This window comes from Agaricus bisporus (assembly GCF_000300575.1).
Source record: "Agaricus bisporus var. bisporus H97 unplaced genomic scaffold AGABI2scaffold_5, whole genome shotgun sequence".
NCBI classification, from domain to species: domain Eukaryota; kingdom Fungi; phylum Basidiomycota; class Agaricomycetes; order Agaricales; family Agaricaceae; genus Agaricus; species Agaricus bisporus.
The window spans coordinates 336,970-352,215 of record NW_006267368.1 but is presented as its reverse complement, the minus strand read 5'-3'; the positions used below and the strand labels follow the sequence as shown (position 1 = coordinate 352,215).

The 15,246-nt window shown below is 49.6% G+C and overlaps 9 protein-coding genes across 9 annotated transcripts; 4 read left to right on the top strand and 5 right to left on the bottom strand.

Annotated features, from left to right (window-relative positions):
- The first annotated feature begins 83 nt into the window (after positions 1-83).
- On the top strand, positions 84-497 carry AGABI2DRAFT_192368 (hypothetical protein). Its single transcript, XM_006460707.1, has one exon. The coding sequence runs from the start codon at positions 161-163 to the stop codon at positions 350-352; it is 192 nt and encodes a 63-aa protein (XP_006460770.1). The 5' UTR covers positions 84-160; the 3' UTR covers positions 353-497.
- A 712-nt stretch (positions 498-1,209) lies between these two features.
- On the top strand, positions 1,210-2,418 carry AGABI2DRAFT_220940 (hypothetical protein). Its single transcript, XM_006460706.1, has 5 exons — positions 1,210-1,408; positions 1,463-1,617; positions 1,669-1,777; positions 1,841-1,870; positions 1,929-2,418. The coding sequence occupies exons 1-5, from the start codon at positions 1,289-1,291 to the stop codon at positions 2,346-2,348; spliced, it is 834 nt and encodes a 277-aa protein (XP_006460769.1). The 5' UTR covers positions 1,210-1,288; the 3' UTR covers positions 2,349-2,418.
- A 7-nt stretch (positions 2,419-2,425) lies between these two features.
- On the bottom strand, positions 2,426-4,663 carry AGABI2DRAFT_203958 (hypothetical protein; the record flags this gene model as incomplete). Its single annotated transcript, XM_006460705.1, has 5 exons — positions 2,426-2,642; positions 2,698-3,231; positions 3,347-4,130; positions 4,180-4,321; positions 4,372-4,663. The coding sequence occupies 5 exons, from the start codon at positions 4,661-4,663 to the stop codon at positions 2,472-2,474; spliced, it is 1,923 nt and encodes a 640-aa protein (XP_006460768.1). The 3' UTR covers positions 2,426-2,471.
- A 139-nt stretch (positions 4,664-4,802) lies between these two features.
- AGABI2DRAFT_220937 (hypothetical protein) lies at positions 4,803-9,064 on the top strand (the record flags this gene model as incomplete). The annotated part of the gene is made up of 8 exons (XM_006460704.1): positions 4,803-5,087; positions 5,182-5,369; positions 5,428-5,627; positions 5,693-5,793; positions 5,847-7,072; positions 7,127-8,742; positions 8,798-8,839; positions 8,899-9,064. 8 exons carry the CDS (start codon positions 4,803-4,805, stop codon positions 8,994-8,996), a joined length of 3,756 nt encoding a protein of 1,251 aa, XP_006460767.1. The 3' UTR covers positions 8,997-9,064.
- A 230-nt stretch (positions 9,065-9,294) lies between these two features.
- Positions 9,295-9,798, bottom strand: AGABI2DRAFT_192364 (hypothetical protein). The gene is made up of 3 exons (XM_006460703.1): positions 9,480-9,798; positions 9,404-9,413; positions 9,295-9,332 (listed from the first exon to the last, which is right to left on the bottom strand). The coding sequence occupies exon 1, from the start codon at positions 9,772-9,774 to the stop codon at positions 9,535-9,537; it is 240 nt and encodes a 79-aa protein (XP_006460766.1). The 5' UTR covers positions 9,775-9,798; the 3' UTR covers positions 9,295-9,332; positions 9,404-9,413; positions 9,480-9,534.
- A 3-nt stretch (positions 9,799-9,801) lies between these two features.
- On the bottom strand, positions 9,802-10,778 carry AGABI2DRAFT_192363 (hypothetical protein; the record flags this gene model as incomplete). Its single annotated transcript, XM_006460702.1, has 1 exon — positions 9,802-10,778. A coding segment is annotated over exon 1 (735 nt), but the record flags the coding sequence as incomplete, so codon positions are not given.
- An 840-nt stretch (positions 10,779-11,618) lies between these two features.
- On the bottom strand, positions 11,619-11,970 carry AGABI2DRAFT_135864 (hypothetical protein; the record flags this gene model as incomplete). Its single annotated transcript, XM_006460701.1, has 1 exon — positions 11,619-11,970. A coding segment is annotated over exon 1 (254 nt), but the record flags the coding sequence as incomplete, so codon positions are not given.
- Positions 11,971-11,995: 25 nt separating this feature from the next.
- On the bottom strand, positions 11,996-12,751 carry AGABI2DRAFT_192361 (hypothetical protein; the record flags this gene model as incomplete). The annotated part of the gene is made up of 1 exon (XM_006460700.1): positions 11,996-12,751. A coding segment is annotated over exon 1 (504 nt), but the record flags the coding sequence as incomplete, so codon positions are not given.
- A 380-nt stretch (positions 12,752-13,131) lies between these two features.
- On the top strand, positions 13,132-15,222 carry AGABI2DRAFT_178202 (hypothetical protein; the record flags this gene model as incomplete). The annotated part of the gene is made up of 6 exons (XM_006460699.1): positions 13,132-13,213; positions 13,267-13,325; positions 13,375-13,432; positions 13,482-14,286; positions 14,359-14,987; positions 15,043-15,222. Exons 1-6 carry the CDS (start codon positions 13,154-13,156, stop codon positions 15,220-15,222), a joined length of 1,791 nt encoding a protein of 596 aa, XP_006460762.1. The 5' UTR covers positions 13,132-13,153.
- Between the last annotated feature and the right edge of the window lie 24 nt (positions 15,223-15,246).

Below are 15,246 nucleotides of genomic sequence, written 5' to 3'. Positions count from 1 at the left end.
GGGTGCAGAAAAGATTCTTGGCCTGTTTGAGCTGTTGTTTGTCCCGCCTCCGCGAGTGGGTTTGCACTGTCTATAGGCTGTGCCGATGCAGAAGCTTGAGAGGAACTCATTGCTGTCTGACTGGACAGGTATGACGAAGGCATAATTTGTGGCGTAGACGATGGGTTGGCACTCTGGCTGCCAACAGTATCACTTCCGTCGAGATCCGGAACCGAGGATGATTTTTGAAGGGCCTGTGAAGGGACCGGGGGAGGCGGCATCGTCGATGGTTGAGGTACATGTGTATGAATCACAGTGGAAGTACTTTGAGCCAGAGAACCACCCTGATGAGCTTGAGGATAGGCATGGATAGCGGTCCCAGTCAATAGTTGAGTCTCGGGCGCCGCAAAACCATAAGGGTATTGAGAGTCCTGCATGGAAAGACTTGGTGCTGGTCCAGCAGGGTTATAAATTTGTCGTTGTGAGTTCGAGGCAACGGCAGTGCTCATTTTACAAGGACAGACACTTCGGATAGAAGCAATGAACGCGTTCGTATCTTGTTCAGAGATGAAAGATATCTGAAACCGACGGAAGATCTGCCGCATATAGTCCAACGTCAGCTACGAGACCAGATGCAAAGGCGGGATGAGGCGCATATATACACTCGTATTTGTTGCGTCCGCAGGGAAAAGATATCGTATGCCGACCGTCGTATCTCTATACACAGCCTTTAGCGGAACACTCATCAGCACTGCTGGAGGTAGAGATGAGAAAGTCATAAGATCGATGTCTTCCTAGTTGCGGAGTCTATTGTTCAGCAGCAGAAAGCAAAAGGAGCAATTACACCCGAGACTTGCAAGTGTAATTTCTGAATTATCATTGACCGTAATGATGCCACCATTTTGTAATGTCCAGATAACCTTGAGCTGTACACTCTGAGCTTGGGACTTGTCAGTTTTCATAATGTTGAGGACTAGACGGAGGACAGGATTCGTAAAATGTTGCCAGCTTGAGGTATTGGAATTTTCCACAGGATAAGACCTTGAGTATTTGGTCAAGACATAAGTTGAGCTGGCGGTGGTTGTATGAGCCATTCTTGGACGTGGAACGGTGGAAAGTCGAGGAGAGCGATATATATATATCTTATTTACCTACAGCCCCTTTGCCAAACATTGAATAATGAGTGCCAGATCGGTGATTACCTCAGGCCAATCTAGCTCATAACCCACACCTACGTTTCTCGTCGAACTCACAATCTATTTATCATACTACAGTTACAGCCTATAGAGTGCATACCATCAAACATCCGATGAAGGTCTACCCATACGGTGATTCACAGAAAAGGTTCTCAACCAAGGTCGGGCACGCCATCATGAAGTCATACCGCTTTCGTATACCAAAATACGATTTGCCATTACGTCTGCGGCCAGTGAGTATTTCCATGTCTTCTGCTAGTCTGGCGTTGTTCTAACGACTTTCCCAGTGGTTTCTCATGTTTACGTGTCTGGTTATGATTATGCTGGCCTTCCTTGGTTTTACAAACTTTTCGCATGCATTACCCCTCAACGATAAGCTTTTGCATTTCATTTGTTTTGCGCTCGCGACAGGCGTGTTTTATTTCATTGTAGATGTCGAGGAGTACGTATCGTCATCTCTCTTTGTTAGAATAACTGATTGACAGCATTATAGGAATGCACGAAGAATATGGTTTTGGCGGTATTTCGGCCTCATATCCACTACCTTCACATGTTTCTTATGCGGTGGTATTTTGAGTGAATTTGTACAAGCAGCCTTGCCGGTACGTTTTGTTTCTAGCCCTTACTTCGCCAACTTTTCTCACTCACCCCCTTGGCTTCTTTAGTACAAAGAATTCCAGATCGGCGATGTTGCGGTGCGTTCCTTCTATTCCCTATTTTTATCTGTATATCTAACCCACTATCTTGATCCAGGCTAACATTCTTGGTTCAACTACTGGTCTTCTCATATCATATTATCTCGAGAAATACCATCGTTACCGTCGCGAGATTCACAGACTATACAGACCACTGGATAGCGACTCCCTTTCAGATTTTGAAGACGACTTGGACGCCCTCAGTACCCAGCTTCTTCCTGTACACAATCAGCAGACCCAAGTACCGGTGGGTATTGGTGGTATTGGAGCCAAAGTGAAGGAAAAGAAGAAGGGAACTGTACGGTTTGCCAGTGTAGACGACCACAGAGAGGCACCCTTTGAGATTGGAGAGGATAGTGCAGATGAGCGAGACGAGTATGAGGGAGAGGATGAAGACATAGCGTCTAAGCCGCGGAGGGAGGCGATTGGACAGCCGCAGCAACTGCCTAAACAAGCAGTGCTTTTTAGAAGTCCCTAACTTACCGGTATCTGTATGTAGTATGTATGTACACTATAGTATGTTTCGGATATTGGACATTACTTTCGGAAATAAGTGTGACTAGGAGAAGAGGTGCGGATATATTAAATGGTTCAATGGAAGTCATGCTAGTGTCCGTGAAATGATACTCTCTAGTTGCGATCGAAGCTCGGCGATGTCGTCGTTCACTTTGTCAACCTCACCTTGGCGTTTATCGCACAACTCTGCAAGTCCTTGATGTGCTTCAGTAGCAACGACAGTCACTTGCTCCCTCACAACGTCATCAACTCGAATCTGATCCGAGTTAGCTTTGGATCTGTTGAACGAGAAGATTGAAGAATTAGCATACCTTTAAGTCTCTTTCAAGGCCTTGTCCTATCCTCTCCCAATCAACCCACCACTTCTTCTTCTCCCTTTCCCACCCGCCCACCGCCCATCTCACACTCCCAACAATACCCAATAGTCCGACACCGATACCAGTCATAGGATCCATGCCCATCCCAACCACATTCCAGATTCCAGTCCCTGGCTCTCCAGCACTTTGCATTAAATACCCCATCCACCCAGCCCAAGTGATGCCGGAACCGCCAGTGGTACCGATAGACATTCCGAGTAGGAGTTGTTGAGCTTTAAGATGCAAACGTGTCGTCGAGTATTTCAGGAGCTGAGATTTGCGTTTTGCGATAGGTAATGCGAGGCTTAAAGGAGTAAGGGTATATGTAGGTGATGAAATAATCTGAGAAAGTTTGTTCTCGAGAATGTGAGCCGGGAAAAGTGGGTATGAAGGGTTGGAAAGGGTAGAAGTTTGGCGGTTGACAAAGTCTACTGCTGACTTTGTAAATTCTTGTTGGAGGGAGGATAAGCGGCCGGAGTGTAGGATTAACTGAGAATATGTGAGCGATGGCCAGGAAAGTGATGAAAAGACAAACCTTCTGTTCTAGATCTTTGCACCATATTCTATCCACAGCGCTACCCACAATTCCACTGATTTCATCCACGCGCCAGATAGTTCTCCACCAGCTCAGCTTCTCTAAGACCCCTTTAGCTTCTTTGCTCGCGAGCGTCAACGAACTTTTGACCGCGTCCTGGCCTACGGCCGAGGTAGGTCCGCGGTCGGAAATGAGAATGTCGCGGGGTATCCTGACTTTGGCTTCTTCAACCTTTCCGCTGAGCTGGTAGACACCTTGTCTGATGTCATCCAGGTTCCTCTGTATATCCTGGATATTTGATTTGAGAGCATTCAAAGTATCGTGCAATTGGATAACGGCCGTTCTATTGCGCAGATAGGCAGCAGGCGAGGATGTTTTAGCACCAGAGTCTACTACGTCGCGAATGACTTGAGCTACGAGTGAAATTCCCGAGGTGGTAAAGTTGTCTTGGTATTGTTGGATCGCAATTGCTGAGGTCGGGTTGGATCGGAATGTTTGTACGGCCGCAATGGCACGGGGTGGGTCTGAAAAAAGTAGGCGTGCAAGGGATGACTGAGGAAAAAGTTCAGAAAGAGTGTCCCGTTGCAGGGTAGTGTTGTTCAGATGAGGGGATTGTGACGCGACGAAGAGGGTATGTGAGGGAACATTCAAGGTTTTGAGAGCAGAGAGAGGTGTAGTGAGGGGGTTGAATACAAGAATTGGGACATCGGCTTTGTAAAAGCTCGCAGGTAGTAGTAATTTACTCCAAGTCGACAATGAAGGACGGAGTTCCGTAATCTCTAACGGAATAGAAAATTGCCGAAGGAAGGGAGAAGAGAGGTGAATCGAAGAATCCTCGTCATTGCGCTTTGCTCTTTGAGCGTATGAGTAATTAGATCAAGGAGAATTATTCAAAAGCTCACGATATTGTCAACACATCCGAAGAATTGACGCGTTCCCAGCGGTTGTGCAGGGCGTCCTTTTGCGCCTGGTCAGAACCAAGAGGTTCTTCAAGCAGTGCTGTGACGAGATCTTGAGCGCCAGACCATGCGTCCACGCCGAAGACTGCGTATATGTTGGCTAGCATTCTTACGGGCAAAGTAGTCGAAGCTTACCAACAACCCGAGCCGGACGATTTACAGCGGAGGAGAGATTTTCGAAAGTATCGGACAGGATGTCCCTCCAGATAGCAGTAGTACGGGGCAGACCCGAAGGCCTTTCAATGACTTTGAAGACGGGTTCAAGAAGATTTTCCGCCTTGTGCTGGAGGGTGAGGGCTTCATGTCTGGTTGTATCCTGGGGTTCTGAACAACGAGGCCGCGATGTCGAGAACCGAATCCGTCTGAAATGTCCCGGAGGGTTTCGAATGGAGCCAGCGGCGCGCCTTGGAAGAATGCATTTTGGCATTGCCCAAGTGCAGAGTGTGATCGCGTCTCGGGTATGCCGGAGCCCACGATGCACGTGGATGTTATCTTATCAGATAAGCTGGGCAAGCGGGTCAAAACAAAAGGCGCCAAGGTCAGCGCTTCTGTGTTGGATCAGCAGCATGTCGTCCTCTTCTGCGACTGCAGCGGACTCGCGCTCGCCTTCTCCGCACACTCCAGACCCCTCAGATTCTTCACAACCTGTCGTTGTCCAGGCAGATATCGACGCCGCCGCCTCTTGGTTCATTCCTATGCACCACTCCCAGTCCAAACAGCCACCTTGGGGCTCAGCTTCTGCTGTCTTCCCACCTCATAAACTCGAGGACGATCAAATACTTCGCATAGATGACCTTCTTGAACAACATGCTTTTGACGAGTATGCCTCTTCCTACCGCTCGCTCTCGCCTGTTTTCTGCCTGTTTTCTGACGCAATTATCCCCAAGGACTTCCACGCATTTTTCAATCAATGCCTCACCCCAACGCCCGCAAGCTCAGGACCAGTCTACTACCAACTTGCAGTCTAATCAAGTCGTTCCAGACTTCCGCCCGGCGAACCTGTTGTTGCCCTCGAACAATGGAGTCGTATCAGCCATTAAGCCCGTCCCTCCCCCCGCGTCTCTCCCCCGCAAGTTCGACAGCTCAAGTCATAACCAACGAGTCGTAAACCCCCCGAAAGAAACCTGTTTCAAGTGTGTTGCCCGTTCTTTATGCTCTCCTTCGTGTCATCCTGAACCATTCATCCCTCAGCCTTCCCATTATGTTTCCAAGTATCCCTGAGGGAGGCACAAAGTCACGAGTAGAGACGCAGGTAAGGGTCACTGTAGACTTAGCGGACGCTAGTTCGTCCTCCGATCCACTCAAATATGATCGAGTCGGTTCTTGGAAGTGGTTAAGATTACCACCTGGCACATCTACTAAACGTCGCACCCGGAAGCAAGGCAAAATCGGTATTCATTATCTGCTCAGGGGTCTGTCTCTGAAATTCCCGATTAATGTTATCCTTTCTTTCCAGATGCGGACCCTCAAGATACCCTCAACCTTATCACCGAAATCGTATGTGCTAGTGCACCCAATGTACCGGTCGTCAGTTGTTCAAGTTGTCGAGTGCGTGAGGTGTGTAGACGATATTCGGTCCTCCTTCTTTCTCGTTCTCAATACATATATAGGCAAAACGTGTCGCGAAAAAAATTGCAGCTAGGGTGCGGCCTGTTCGATCAGACTCAGAGTCTGCAGGAGAAGATGTTACCGGAAAGCCTGCCCGGAAGACATCTCATGAGGATACCGACAGTATCATTCAATTCAACTGCGCAGAAGTCTTGGATTTTTCCACTGGCTCAGTTGTGCTACCGTTGCGCATCACTTGTTATTGTCGCCATCATCGGGAGAAAATGGGCTTTTTGGTTCGCTTCACCATGACGGACCATGTCGGACGCATGGTTGGAACTGGAGTCTCTAGGCCCATCATGATCACCGACGATCATAAGACTGCCTCAGCTAGTAGTCGGCAGGCCGACTATGTTAATATGCCCCCTAGTGCGGAGCCTGATTGGCCCTATCACGGTAAAGACGTCTCGCAGTCCGATATACGTGGACCGTCAAGGCGGAAGGATAGGATAACAGGCGGTATTTCTAAAAAGAGACCGAAACCCTACGACTCAGCTACGAAGCATGGACTTGGTTCTAGAGAAGGCAGTGTATCGAGTATGCCATCCCCAACAACACCATACTCTCCACTTCCTACCACAAGGTCCCCAACTCCTTCTGTGCTTCAGAATCTCTTGATCAGCCAGGGTCAACCCCAAACCCCAGGGGTTCCTGCTCTCCAACACTCACTCCAGAGTTCCGACACTTCTTCACCCGAAATCATCTCTACGCCTCTGGATCACAATTCCGATGTGTCGATGCCTGAAATGAATATGCAACTTGACCAGTCGAGCATCTCATTATCTCAGGTGCGAACGGTATCATCACCGATGCTGCAACAACCCCAACCCCAACCTTTGATCCAGCCCACGCCTGCGATGTTACTTTCCCAGGCCCAAGCGGTAGCGCCCATGCCATTTTTATTCTTTGAGCCGAATCAAGGTAATCAGAACCTGGCCGCGATGCAGGTGCCGATCATCCACCGATTAATCCCGAACATGGGCCCTACCTTTGGTGGCATCGAAGTGACGGTCCTTGGAGTCAATTTCCATGTCAATCTGAACCTCAGATGCATATTTGGAGATTCAGTTGCGACTCCCACACAGAGGTGGAGTGATAACACACTCGTGTGTCTCTTGCCCCCTCAAGCACAACCTGGAGCTGTAAGAGTTTGGTTCGAAGGAATGCCCGAGCAGCCAACTGCGCCACCGTCGATATTTACTTACCTTGATGAGTCTGATCGAGCTTTGTGCGTCGCTTCTCGTTCCTATCTTGGGTTGTACTAATTCGTTCTGACTTCTAGGATGGAACTCGCCCTTCAGGTAGTTGGTCTCAAGATGACCGGCAAAGTCGAAGATGCAAGGAACGTCGCTATGAGGATCGTTGGTGGAAATACTGGGAATGATGGCTCGGATTCTAATGGTTCAGTTTCCAATCTTATGCAACTCGCTTCCACACCCGCTGGGTCGACAAGTTTCGGTCGAGACCTTCGCTCTCTTCTTTACATCCGTGCAGGCGAAACGGAAAATTTTGAGAGTACAGTGCTCAATTTTCTGAGCGTACTCGATGCACCACTTGAAGGCGAACTTGCATCAGGCGCCATTGCTACCGCAGAGGCTATTTCACATCCAACGACGACGGGGCAGACCCTCTTACACTTGGCGGCATTTATGAAGCTGACGACACTTGTACAATTTTTGGTGAACCATGATGCAGATATTGATGTGAGGGATCGAAACGGATTTACTGCCTTGCATTTTGCGTCTCTCGTAGGAGCAGAGGAATGTGCGAGGATTTTAGTGCGTGCGGGAGCTGACCGAGAGATTGTCAATTCGCTCGGAAAGACGGCGGAGGAAATTGCTACACCCGGTCTCTTTGATGGCATCATTTATCCTGGTCGGGTATATCGCGAGGAATTCGATGATGGAGATGAGGGGGACGTTGAGTTAGAAGAGGATGATGAAGAGGGAGTTGAGTGGGGCGACGTCGAAGAGGACAGGAAGGCTGAAGAGACGATCCGAAGTATACTGCGAAAGCGAACACCGAAACACATCTCTAAGAAAGGTGGTATGACTTCTGGGCATGGGACGCCCAAACGCTCCGTTCACGTCTCGAGAGCAGCGACCCCACCTGTAGCACCATTATTTCCAGAAGTGAAGTCAGACAACATGAAGGGTAGTTTGCCCAAAGATGTGTCTTCGCTTTCGCCTCCATCAAACGAGAAAGCTACTGCGGATGTAAAGCAGACAGCATCGTTGGTCGAAGTTATTCAACGAACCTTTGCGCAATTGCCTCCCGCGGCTGGCATCATACCCAACCTACCGAGTCTTACCAATATTCCCAAACCTCAATTCCCGAATCTGCCGGACTTTGGTAGCATGCCTTGGAATTCATTGCCTCAGATTCCCATGATATTCCCAGTTTTTGTACCAATGCCTGCCTGGCCGTCATTCCTTGGAGGCAGTGACGGGGAGAAAGGTGGTGCGAACGGTGAGGATTTCAAAGCAGAAGGTGTTAGAGATACCGAAATACCCAGCGTAGGAGAATGGAAAGCCGTTTGGGAGAAATGGCTTACTTTGGTGATCGCTACTACTGCTCGTCAACAACAGCAAGGTCAGGTAATGGAGGATATGCCTCCTCCAGAGTATACGCCCCGTGCCCAGGATATTGCTGCTGAGAAAGAGTCTGGCGAGGGTAAAGGAAAAGCTAAAGCCTCTTCGCCCGCTCCTGCAGCAGATATAAGTCGAGGAGAAGAATTGGAATCGTTACGCGAAATATCTGCCGTACAAACGTCTTCGGCTGGTTCCTCAAGATTGCGCCCACACTCTGTCGGATATGACGATGCCCCATTGCCCGCCGAGGAGGTTAAAGCATACACGTATCGACCTTCCACGAAACAAAAACTGAGACGCAAGAAGTGTAAGTTTCTACTTTATACCATCAAACTCTAAACTCTGACTCGAATGTTGCGCAGATGATTGCATGTTACTGATGTTCTGGCTCCCCATTCTTTTCTGTGAGTATTGGAATCTCCGAAATCTTTTCCCTTCGAAAATTATCTGATCTTGAATACAGTGTCGTTGATCTGGGCATCCTACAATGGGTTGCGCTTCACATATATCACCCTTCGTACAACCTTGCCTCTTAGGGCGCTTGTGCGTGGAGGTACTTGATTCGAATATGATGGAACGCTATCATCATCAACGATTTGTTTCTCTGCTCGCTTCCGATGGTCTTTCGTTTATATGCATCTCTTGGGTATGGTGTCAAATTCGTTCCTTATTCGTCCTCCTTCTATTTGGATAGTTTTACGATCTTCGGTCTTTTTGAACAAAACCTATTTTTGCGCTGCCTTCCACTGCTGTTTCGTTTACCTAGAATATCATTTTGATTACTGGAAACTTGTACTCTATTTTACTTCCTCAAGATTTTGTATGGTTAATTTTAACGCGGTCAGCGAATAGAAGTTCTTGGAAACGTCAATTTTATTACTTGCACCTGCTTGAAACCTAAATTATTTTATGTAAGAGGAATATTTGTATCACTAGTCATTCGATGCTACAATATTTAAAAACATTACCTACTGCGATCTAGAGTAAGGCCAAGGTATGGTTAGCACTCCAAAGAATGAAGGATAAAGAAAATTGGATTCGCACACAAGAAGTTCAAAAAGTTTGAATCACGACCTTCTGGGTGGATCATCAAGCCTGCTCATAAGCGTCGTACTAGAGATTCTTTGTTCAAGCGAAGCGTGAGACGGTCCAGTGGGAGGAGGGCCACCTCTTCCACGCTTCCCGCGCCCTCTTCCGGGTCTTCCAGCGTGTGGTGCCGCCATAGCTCGCGGTTCAGTGAACCGATCGAGTAGATCGGGACGTGATGGATAGGAATCACGCCAATCAGGACGATAAGAAGTATCAAGCCTTGCATATAAAGGTGGACGATCCTGAGCATTAAATGGGCTGGGTGATCGAGATGGGCGACGAGGGCGACGAGGGGGAGGACTACGAGACACTCTTCGCATGGGAACCGATCTTTCATCCTGGTCGCGATAATCACGTATGATTGGGGCAGAACCTGGAGTGCGTGGTCTCTTCATTCCTGCAGTAGGAGACCGAGAACGTTCTCGATAGTTAGGTCTGTAAACGTTAGCACCTTTGGGTGCCGGCGGAGGGTAGGCATCCCAATGTACGGGGGCAGAATTCGAAGTCGGAAGTCGCCCGCGGTAGGGAGGTTGCGACGCCGCCGAAGGCACTGAAGACGCTGAATATTGCGATGACAATGTGTCATAAGCAGCTTCCGTAGACAACATTTCGTCTGCATTTGACCGCGGTTCCAGAGTGTCTGGGCCCATGCGGAACGGAGACTCGGAACGCGCCGGGTTGGATGGAGCTATTGGCAGAGCCTCGTCCTGTCGCTCAGATCGACTATTCGTATTGTTTTGCAAATTTGAGGACGACTCTGAGACTACTTGATGATTACGAGCCCGAAGTGTAGCATCAGTCACAGCTGAGGGAACAGGCCTGTCAACGACTGCGTTGGTCTGTGAACCATTCGTTGCCTTGGTGGATTGACCGGATTGGCTAGCGATAGGAGACGGGACGCGAGGTGGCAGCAGACGAACTGCGGTGGATGGACGTCCAACACTCTGGGCTTGACTCGACGATGACTGTACGGAAACGTCTCCATGGGATTGTTCAGAAGGGTACGACAGCATGAGATCATCCGAGACAGGCTCAGGCTTCACTTTGGACACGTTAATAGTCGGTAAATTCAAAGCATTTAATAAGTGTTTAAGGTTGGCAGCTTGAGCTTGAGGTGATGTGGTCGCAATTTCTCTGTATGGAACGTTTCCACCATCAGATGAGTGCCGATACACAGATATTGCAGGCTGAGAGAGAGGAACAGACCGAGGATGAGACGATGCAGAGTCCGTTGGTGATAAATGTTCTACCGGAGGCAGACTGATTTCGCGGCGAATGGGAGTCACCGGGTGAAGGGAGCTTACAGGCTTCTGCCCATTTGAGAACGGTTGAGAAGTAGAAAGAGGTTGGTTCGTTGCGCGTTGAGAAGCCACAGGACCGGATTGAGTGTTTGGGTTCCGGGACAAATTCCCTGGGTACGATGGGACCCGTGGCTCCAGAGGAGAGACAGAGCTATGCGGGATGACGATGTTGGTAGCTTGAGGGCTCGAGTCGAGGCTCATCTCGCTGGTCGTCTCTTGGGAGGGGATAACACGATGGCCACGTTGAGCCCGAATTTGTTGCGCACGATTAACCATAGTCTTGTTCTTCTCAGCCTGAATCTGCTGACGTCGTATCTCTTGTTCCTGGCGTAGTTTATCCTCTCGCTCTTGTTCGGCTCTCATTCGGGCCTGTTCTTCCGCAAGCCTCCTTTGTTTGTCTAGCGCTTCCTGCGATTGACGACGCCTCTGTTCAGCAGGCACTTGTCGAAGCTTATCCTTTGCCTCTTTTTGTTGACCGAGAAAAGCAGCAGCTTGCTCGCGTCCTTCTGCTGACTGAGCCGCCCTCGCTTCAGCATCCTTTCGCTGAGCTTCGGCAACCTCCTTTGCTTTCTTTTCCGCCTCTACCTGCTCGCGCGCTCGATTTTCCATCTCTTTCTGAGCAGCCTGACGCGCTACTCTCTCTTCTTCTGCACGTCTCTTCGTCTCAGCCTCTTCTATCTCCCTCTGCTTCCTGAGTTCTTCTTCACGCGCTTTCTCGGCTTCCTTTCGCGCTACCATTTCCCTCTGAGCCTGTTCTTTACGCCTATGTTCCTCCTCTTGTTGTCGCTCAAGCTCTTTCTTCTTTAATTCTTCTTTCTTTCTTTCCTCTTCTTTCCTTTTCAACTCGTCTTGAGCTTTCCTTCTCTCGGCTTCAAACTGCGGCTCTCCTGGCTGGGTAACATTCGAAGGTGACACAGCTCGAGACTCGGCTTCAGCAGAACGGCGCTTTTCCTGGAGTTTCTTGCGTAGATCATCCTGTCTCTGACGGAGTAGTTCGGCTGACGGCATAACAGCAGTTGGGTGTGGCTGGGACCTCGTTGGCTCCATCTTGATATCAACCTCTGGAGTAGGTGAAAAGAACAGGGGGCGTTTCGACGTCGAAGCATTAGCCGAAAGAGGGCCGACATTAGAAACCGACAAAGGAGATTGAGCAGCCGGAGATGATTGGCTCGAAGTGATGGATGGTGTCTGCTTTTGTTTCTTCAACTTGAGCTGCTGAACTCTTTTCGCCCGTATCTCGGCTTCAGCAGCTTCTTGATTTTTTATCCAATCTTCCACGGCTTGAATCAACCCGCGGACCTCATTGGCATCAGCGTTGCGCTGCTGAACGGCCTCTTTTGATGATATGCGGTCAAGCTCGGCCTTGGCACCGTCCGTGACGCCTTTCGCCTCTTCTGCTGCCTCAATGAGATGCAGGGCAGCCACTTGACCCTGCTGCACCTGGTGCATGAGATCTTGGTATACGTCGTGAAGGTGGCGTGCTTCGTTATAGAGCCTGTCAGTTCGCTGTTGAGCCGATCCGACAAGTAACATGGCTGATGTGAGATTAGGGGAGGCGATTTTGGGAAGTGCCGCCTGTAACCGTGTCTGAATTTGGCGTAATGTTTCATATCTGCGGGTGGCGGGAGGCACGAGGGGACGATCAGGGGAACGAGTCGGTTGAACATCTGACATGGGCTGGTCTGATGCCCCATTGGGCGCAGGACTAGAAGGGGCATGGCTGGATTGCGTGAGCCCCAAGGCATTACTGTATTTCGAACTCGATGCATATACAGATAAATTAGAGTTGGGTGCCGATGAGTCAAAAGCAGGCGAAGAAGCAGTGAGGGGTGGCTTTGGCGCAACGTTGCTGTTCACGGTTGCTAGCTGAGAAAAGGGGCTCGATGTCTGATTGGTGAGGTTACTGTGGTTGGTCGAAGCGTCAAAGGTGCCTCTCGGCCCCGCTCCCAAAGCATGCAAAAGTGAAGGCCGATTGCGTGAAGGGGCGTTTTCCTCGACGTCCATGGGCGTACGGTCTGTTTCCGAAGACATGGATGAGAATTCGCTCTGCTGTGTGGGATCTGGGTCTGAAAAACGCTTGAGGAGGCTGGGCTGCTGCCCGATCGACTGGAATCTGAAGTCTGCAAAGCTCGGTGGGGGCGGAATGGCTGGGTAAGCAGCTCGGTTGAGGAGCGAGGTGGGCAGCCCAAAGCCGGTGCTGGCCATCGCAGAGACAGTCCAAAAAGCACTTTTGAAACAGAGAGCAGTGCTGTTTGTCCCTGTTTGGTCCAGGGCCTTGACGGTCCATCGCGCTACGCGGTTGGCAGCTCAAATCGTCAAGCCTCTGCCATGAAACGCGGTGCGGAAAAACAAATCTCGAAAGACAGTTTTGAGGAGGAGGAGGAACAGGTACGCAGCCCCGCCTGCCCGGTTCGCCTCTTTGACGCGTTGAGATTTTGCAGGAAGAGACCCCGCAGACGGGTTTCGCGAGGGCCAATGAATCCGTCCTAAAAACAAGACCGTAAGCAATCAGCTGCAACCATTGACGGCGCCTCATGGCCCATTCCTAGCATGCGTGGTCTTCCAAAACGCGCTTCAGTCGCATCCCTGCCCCCTCCGGCAACCCAGGTGCGTGCTCGCTTCGACTGCAAGGTCAGTAAGTTGACGTTCTAATCAGACCGGGGCCGCGGACACCCCAAGATTCAACGGATTCTCTGGATTTGGATCAACCGACTCCCTTTCTTCGTCCACTCCCGCAGCTATGAATTCGTTTCTGGCACCCACCTCCACCTCTACCGCTAAATTACTGGCCTCGTTCCTCGCATCCTCATCCACAGCTCCAAGCTCGTCTTCAGAGCCCCTCGTCAACAAGCCTGTCGCCCCCACTCAGGCAAAAGTTTCAAATGCGCAAAAGGACGATGATATAGATCCAGCAGAGCTCACATACTACACATCATTACGAGGGCTTAACGAGTCTCTACGTTCTGCAGCCGGAAAGGCCATTGACGATGATCCCTTCATTGACCTTGTCAGCGCCCTCGAACAATACAAGTCGCTACGTGCTGATATTCGGAAGAAATATGACAGTAAAGCTGTCTCAACAACATCTTCCTCATCCACACCAGCACCCGTAACAACCATGCCTGCGCGACCTAGTGGAGGCTTCTCTTTCGGTGGGCCGAGAGACTCATCGTCGACAGACAGCAAGTCGAATACCCCCACTCCTCTCGCCACCTCTACACCAGGAAGTGGTTTCACTCCCGTTTTTCCTTCTGGCAGCAGTGGCTTCCCGTTTGGCGGAAAGCCCGCTGAATCCAAAATGCCAGAACCCAAACCTTCTACATCTGATACCTCTTCTTCTAAAGATTCAGATGCACCCGTAACCTCCCTACCATTCCCATTATTCTCCAAACCGTCAGAAGAAAAGGCTGCCACTCCCTCATTCTTCGGCACCAAACCATCCGAAGACAAGAAAAAGCCAGGTCTGCCTCTCACAACCCCTTCTCTTCCTACCACCAGCAACCTATTCAACGCCGACTCTTCTTTTTTATCAGGTTCCGGTGACAAGGAGAAACCGGAAGAAAAACCCAATTTATTCACCTTTGGCGCTTCTTCTTTCGGCACTTCTTCCTTTTCCACAAGCGCCGCCTCAGGTGGATTTTCATTTAGCGCTTCCTCCGCTCCCACAACAAGTACAACTACTGCAGCCGCGAAAACGTCCAGTGATGCACCATCAACGTCTCGCTTTGCCGGTTTTGGAGGTTTCGCCAAACCACCATCTACGTCCACTTCTACCACTCCCGTTTTTGGCTTCACCTCTACATTATCAGGTCCCAGTGCCTCTTTTGCTACAACCGCTGCTGGTTCTAGTACAGAATCAGCTTCAGGTACAACAGGAGATGCAATACCAGCAACGACACCCACGTCAGAAGAGACGCCGACAAGACATGTTGCTGAGAGTTTCGCTTTGAATGCTGATAACAAACATGATCAAGAAGGCGCTGGAGAAGAAGACGAAGAAACCGTACATTCTGTGAAACTGAAATCATATGTACTCCGAGAAGAGGGAGACAAGAAGACTTGGGTTGAAATGGGTTATGGTGTGTTGAGGCTTAAGAAACATAAAGAGAAGGGTGCGAGGAGAGTGTTATTACGGAGTAGCAGTACCGGCCAAATTCTAATTGTGAGTCCTCATCTGCTTGAACAGCCAAAGTTATGTGAACATGATTGTTCTACAGAATTTCACGTTTCATTCAGCTTTCAAACCTGCTCAGAAAGCTAAAAATGTCACCTTCCTAGGATATGACGCGGAAACTAAATTCAAGATGTATACTCTCAAAACGCAGACTGAACAGCAAGCTCGAGACCTCAAAGAAGCTTTAGATAGGGAAATTCAAGCCAAGGAAGAGACCGAGTAAAAAAAAATGCTTTTTTCCCAATCA

What these genes read in the sequence shown, in the direction of transcription:
- AGABI2DRAFT_192364 (XM_006460703.1), bottom strand. Translation starts at nt 9,774, where the DNA reads ATGCTCAGGATCGTCCACCTTTATATGCAAGGCTTGATACTTCTTATC.
- AGABI2DRAFT_192368 (XM_006460707.1), top strand. Translation starts at nt 161, where the DNA reads ATGGGTTGGCACTCTGGCTGCCAACAGTATCACTTCCGTCGAGATCCG.
- AGABI2DRAFT_220940 (XM_006460706.1), top strand. Translation starts at nt 1,289, where the DNA reads ATGAAGGTCTACCCATACGGTGATTCACAGAAAAGGTTCTCAACCAAG. An exon ending in TGCCATTACGTCTGCGGCCA is followed by an intron (nt 1,409 to 1,462) that starts GTGAGTATTTCC and finishes CGACTTTCCCAG; the next exon opens with TGGTTTCTCATGTTTACGTG. An exon ending in TTGTACAAGCAGCCTTGCCG is followed by an intron (nt 1,778 to 1,840) that starts GTACGTTTTGTT and finishes TGGCTTCTTTAG; the next exon opens with TACAAAGAATTCCAGATCGG.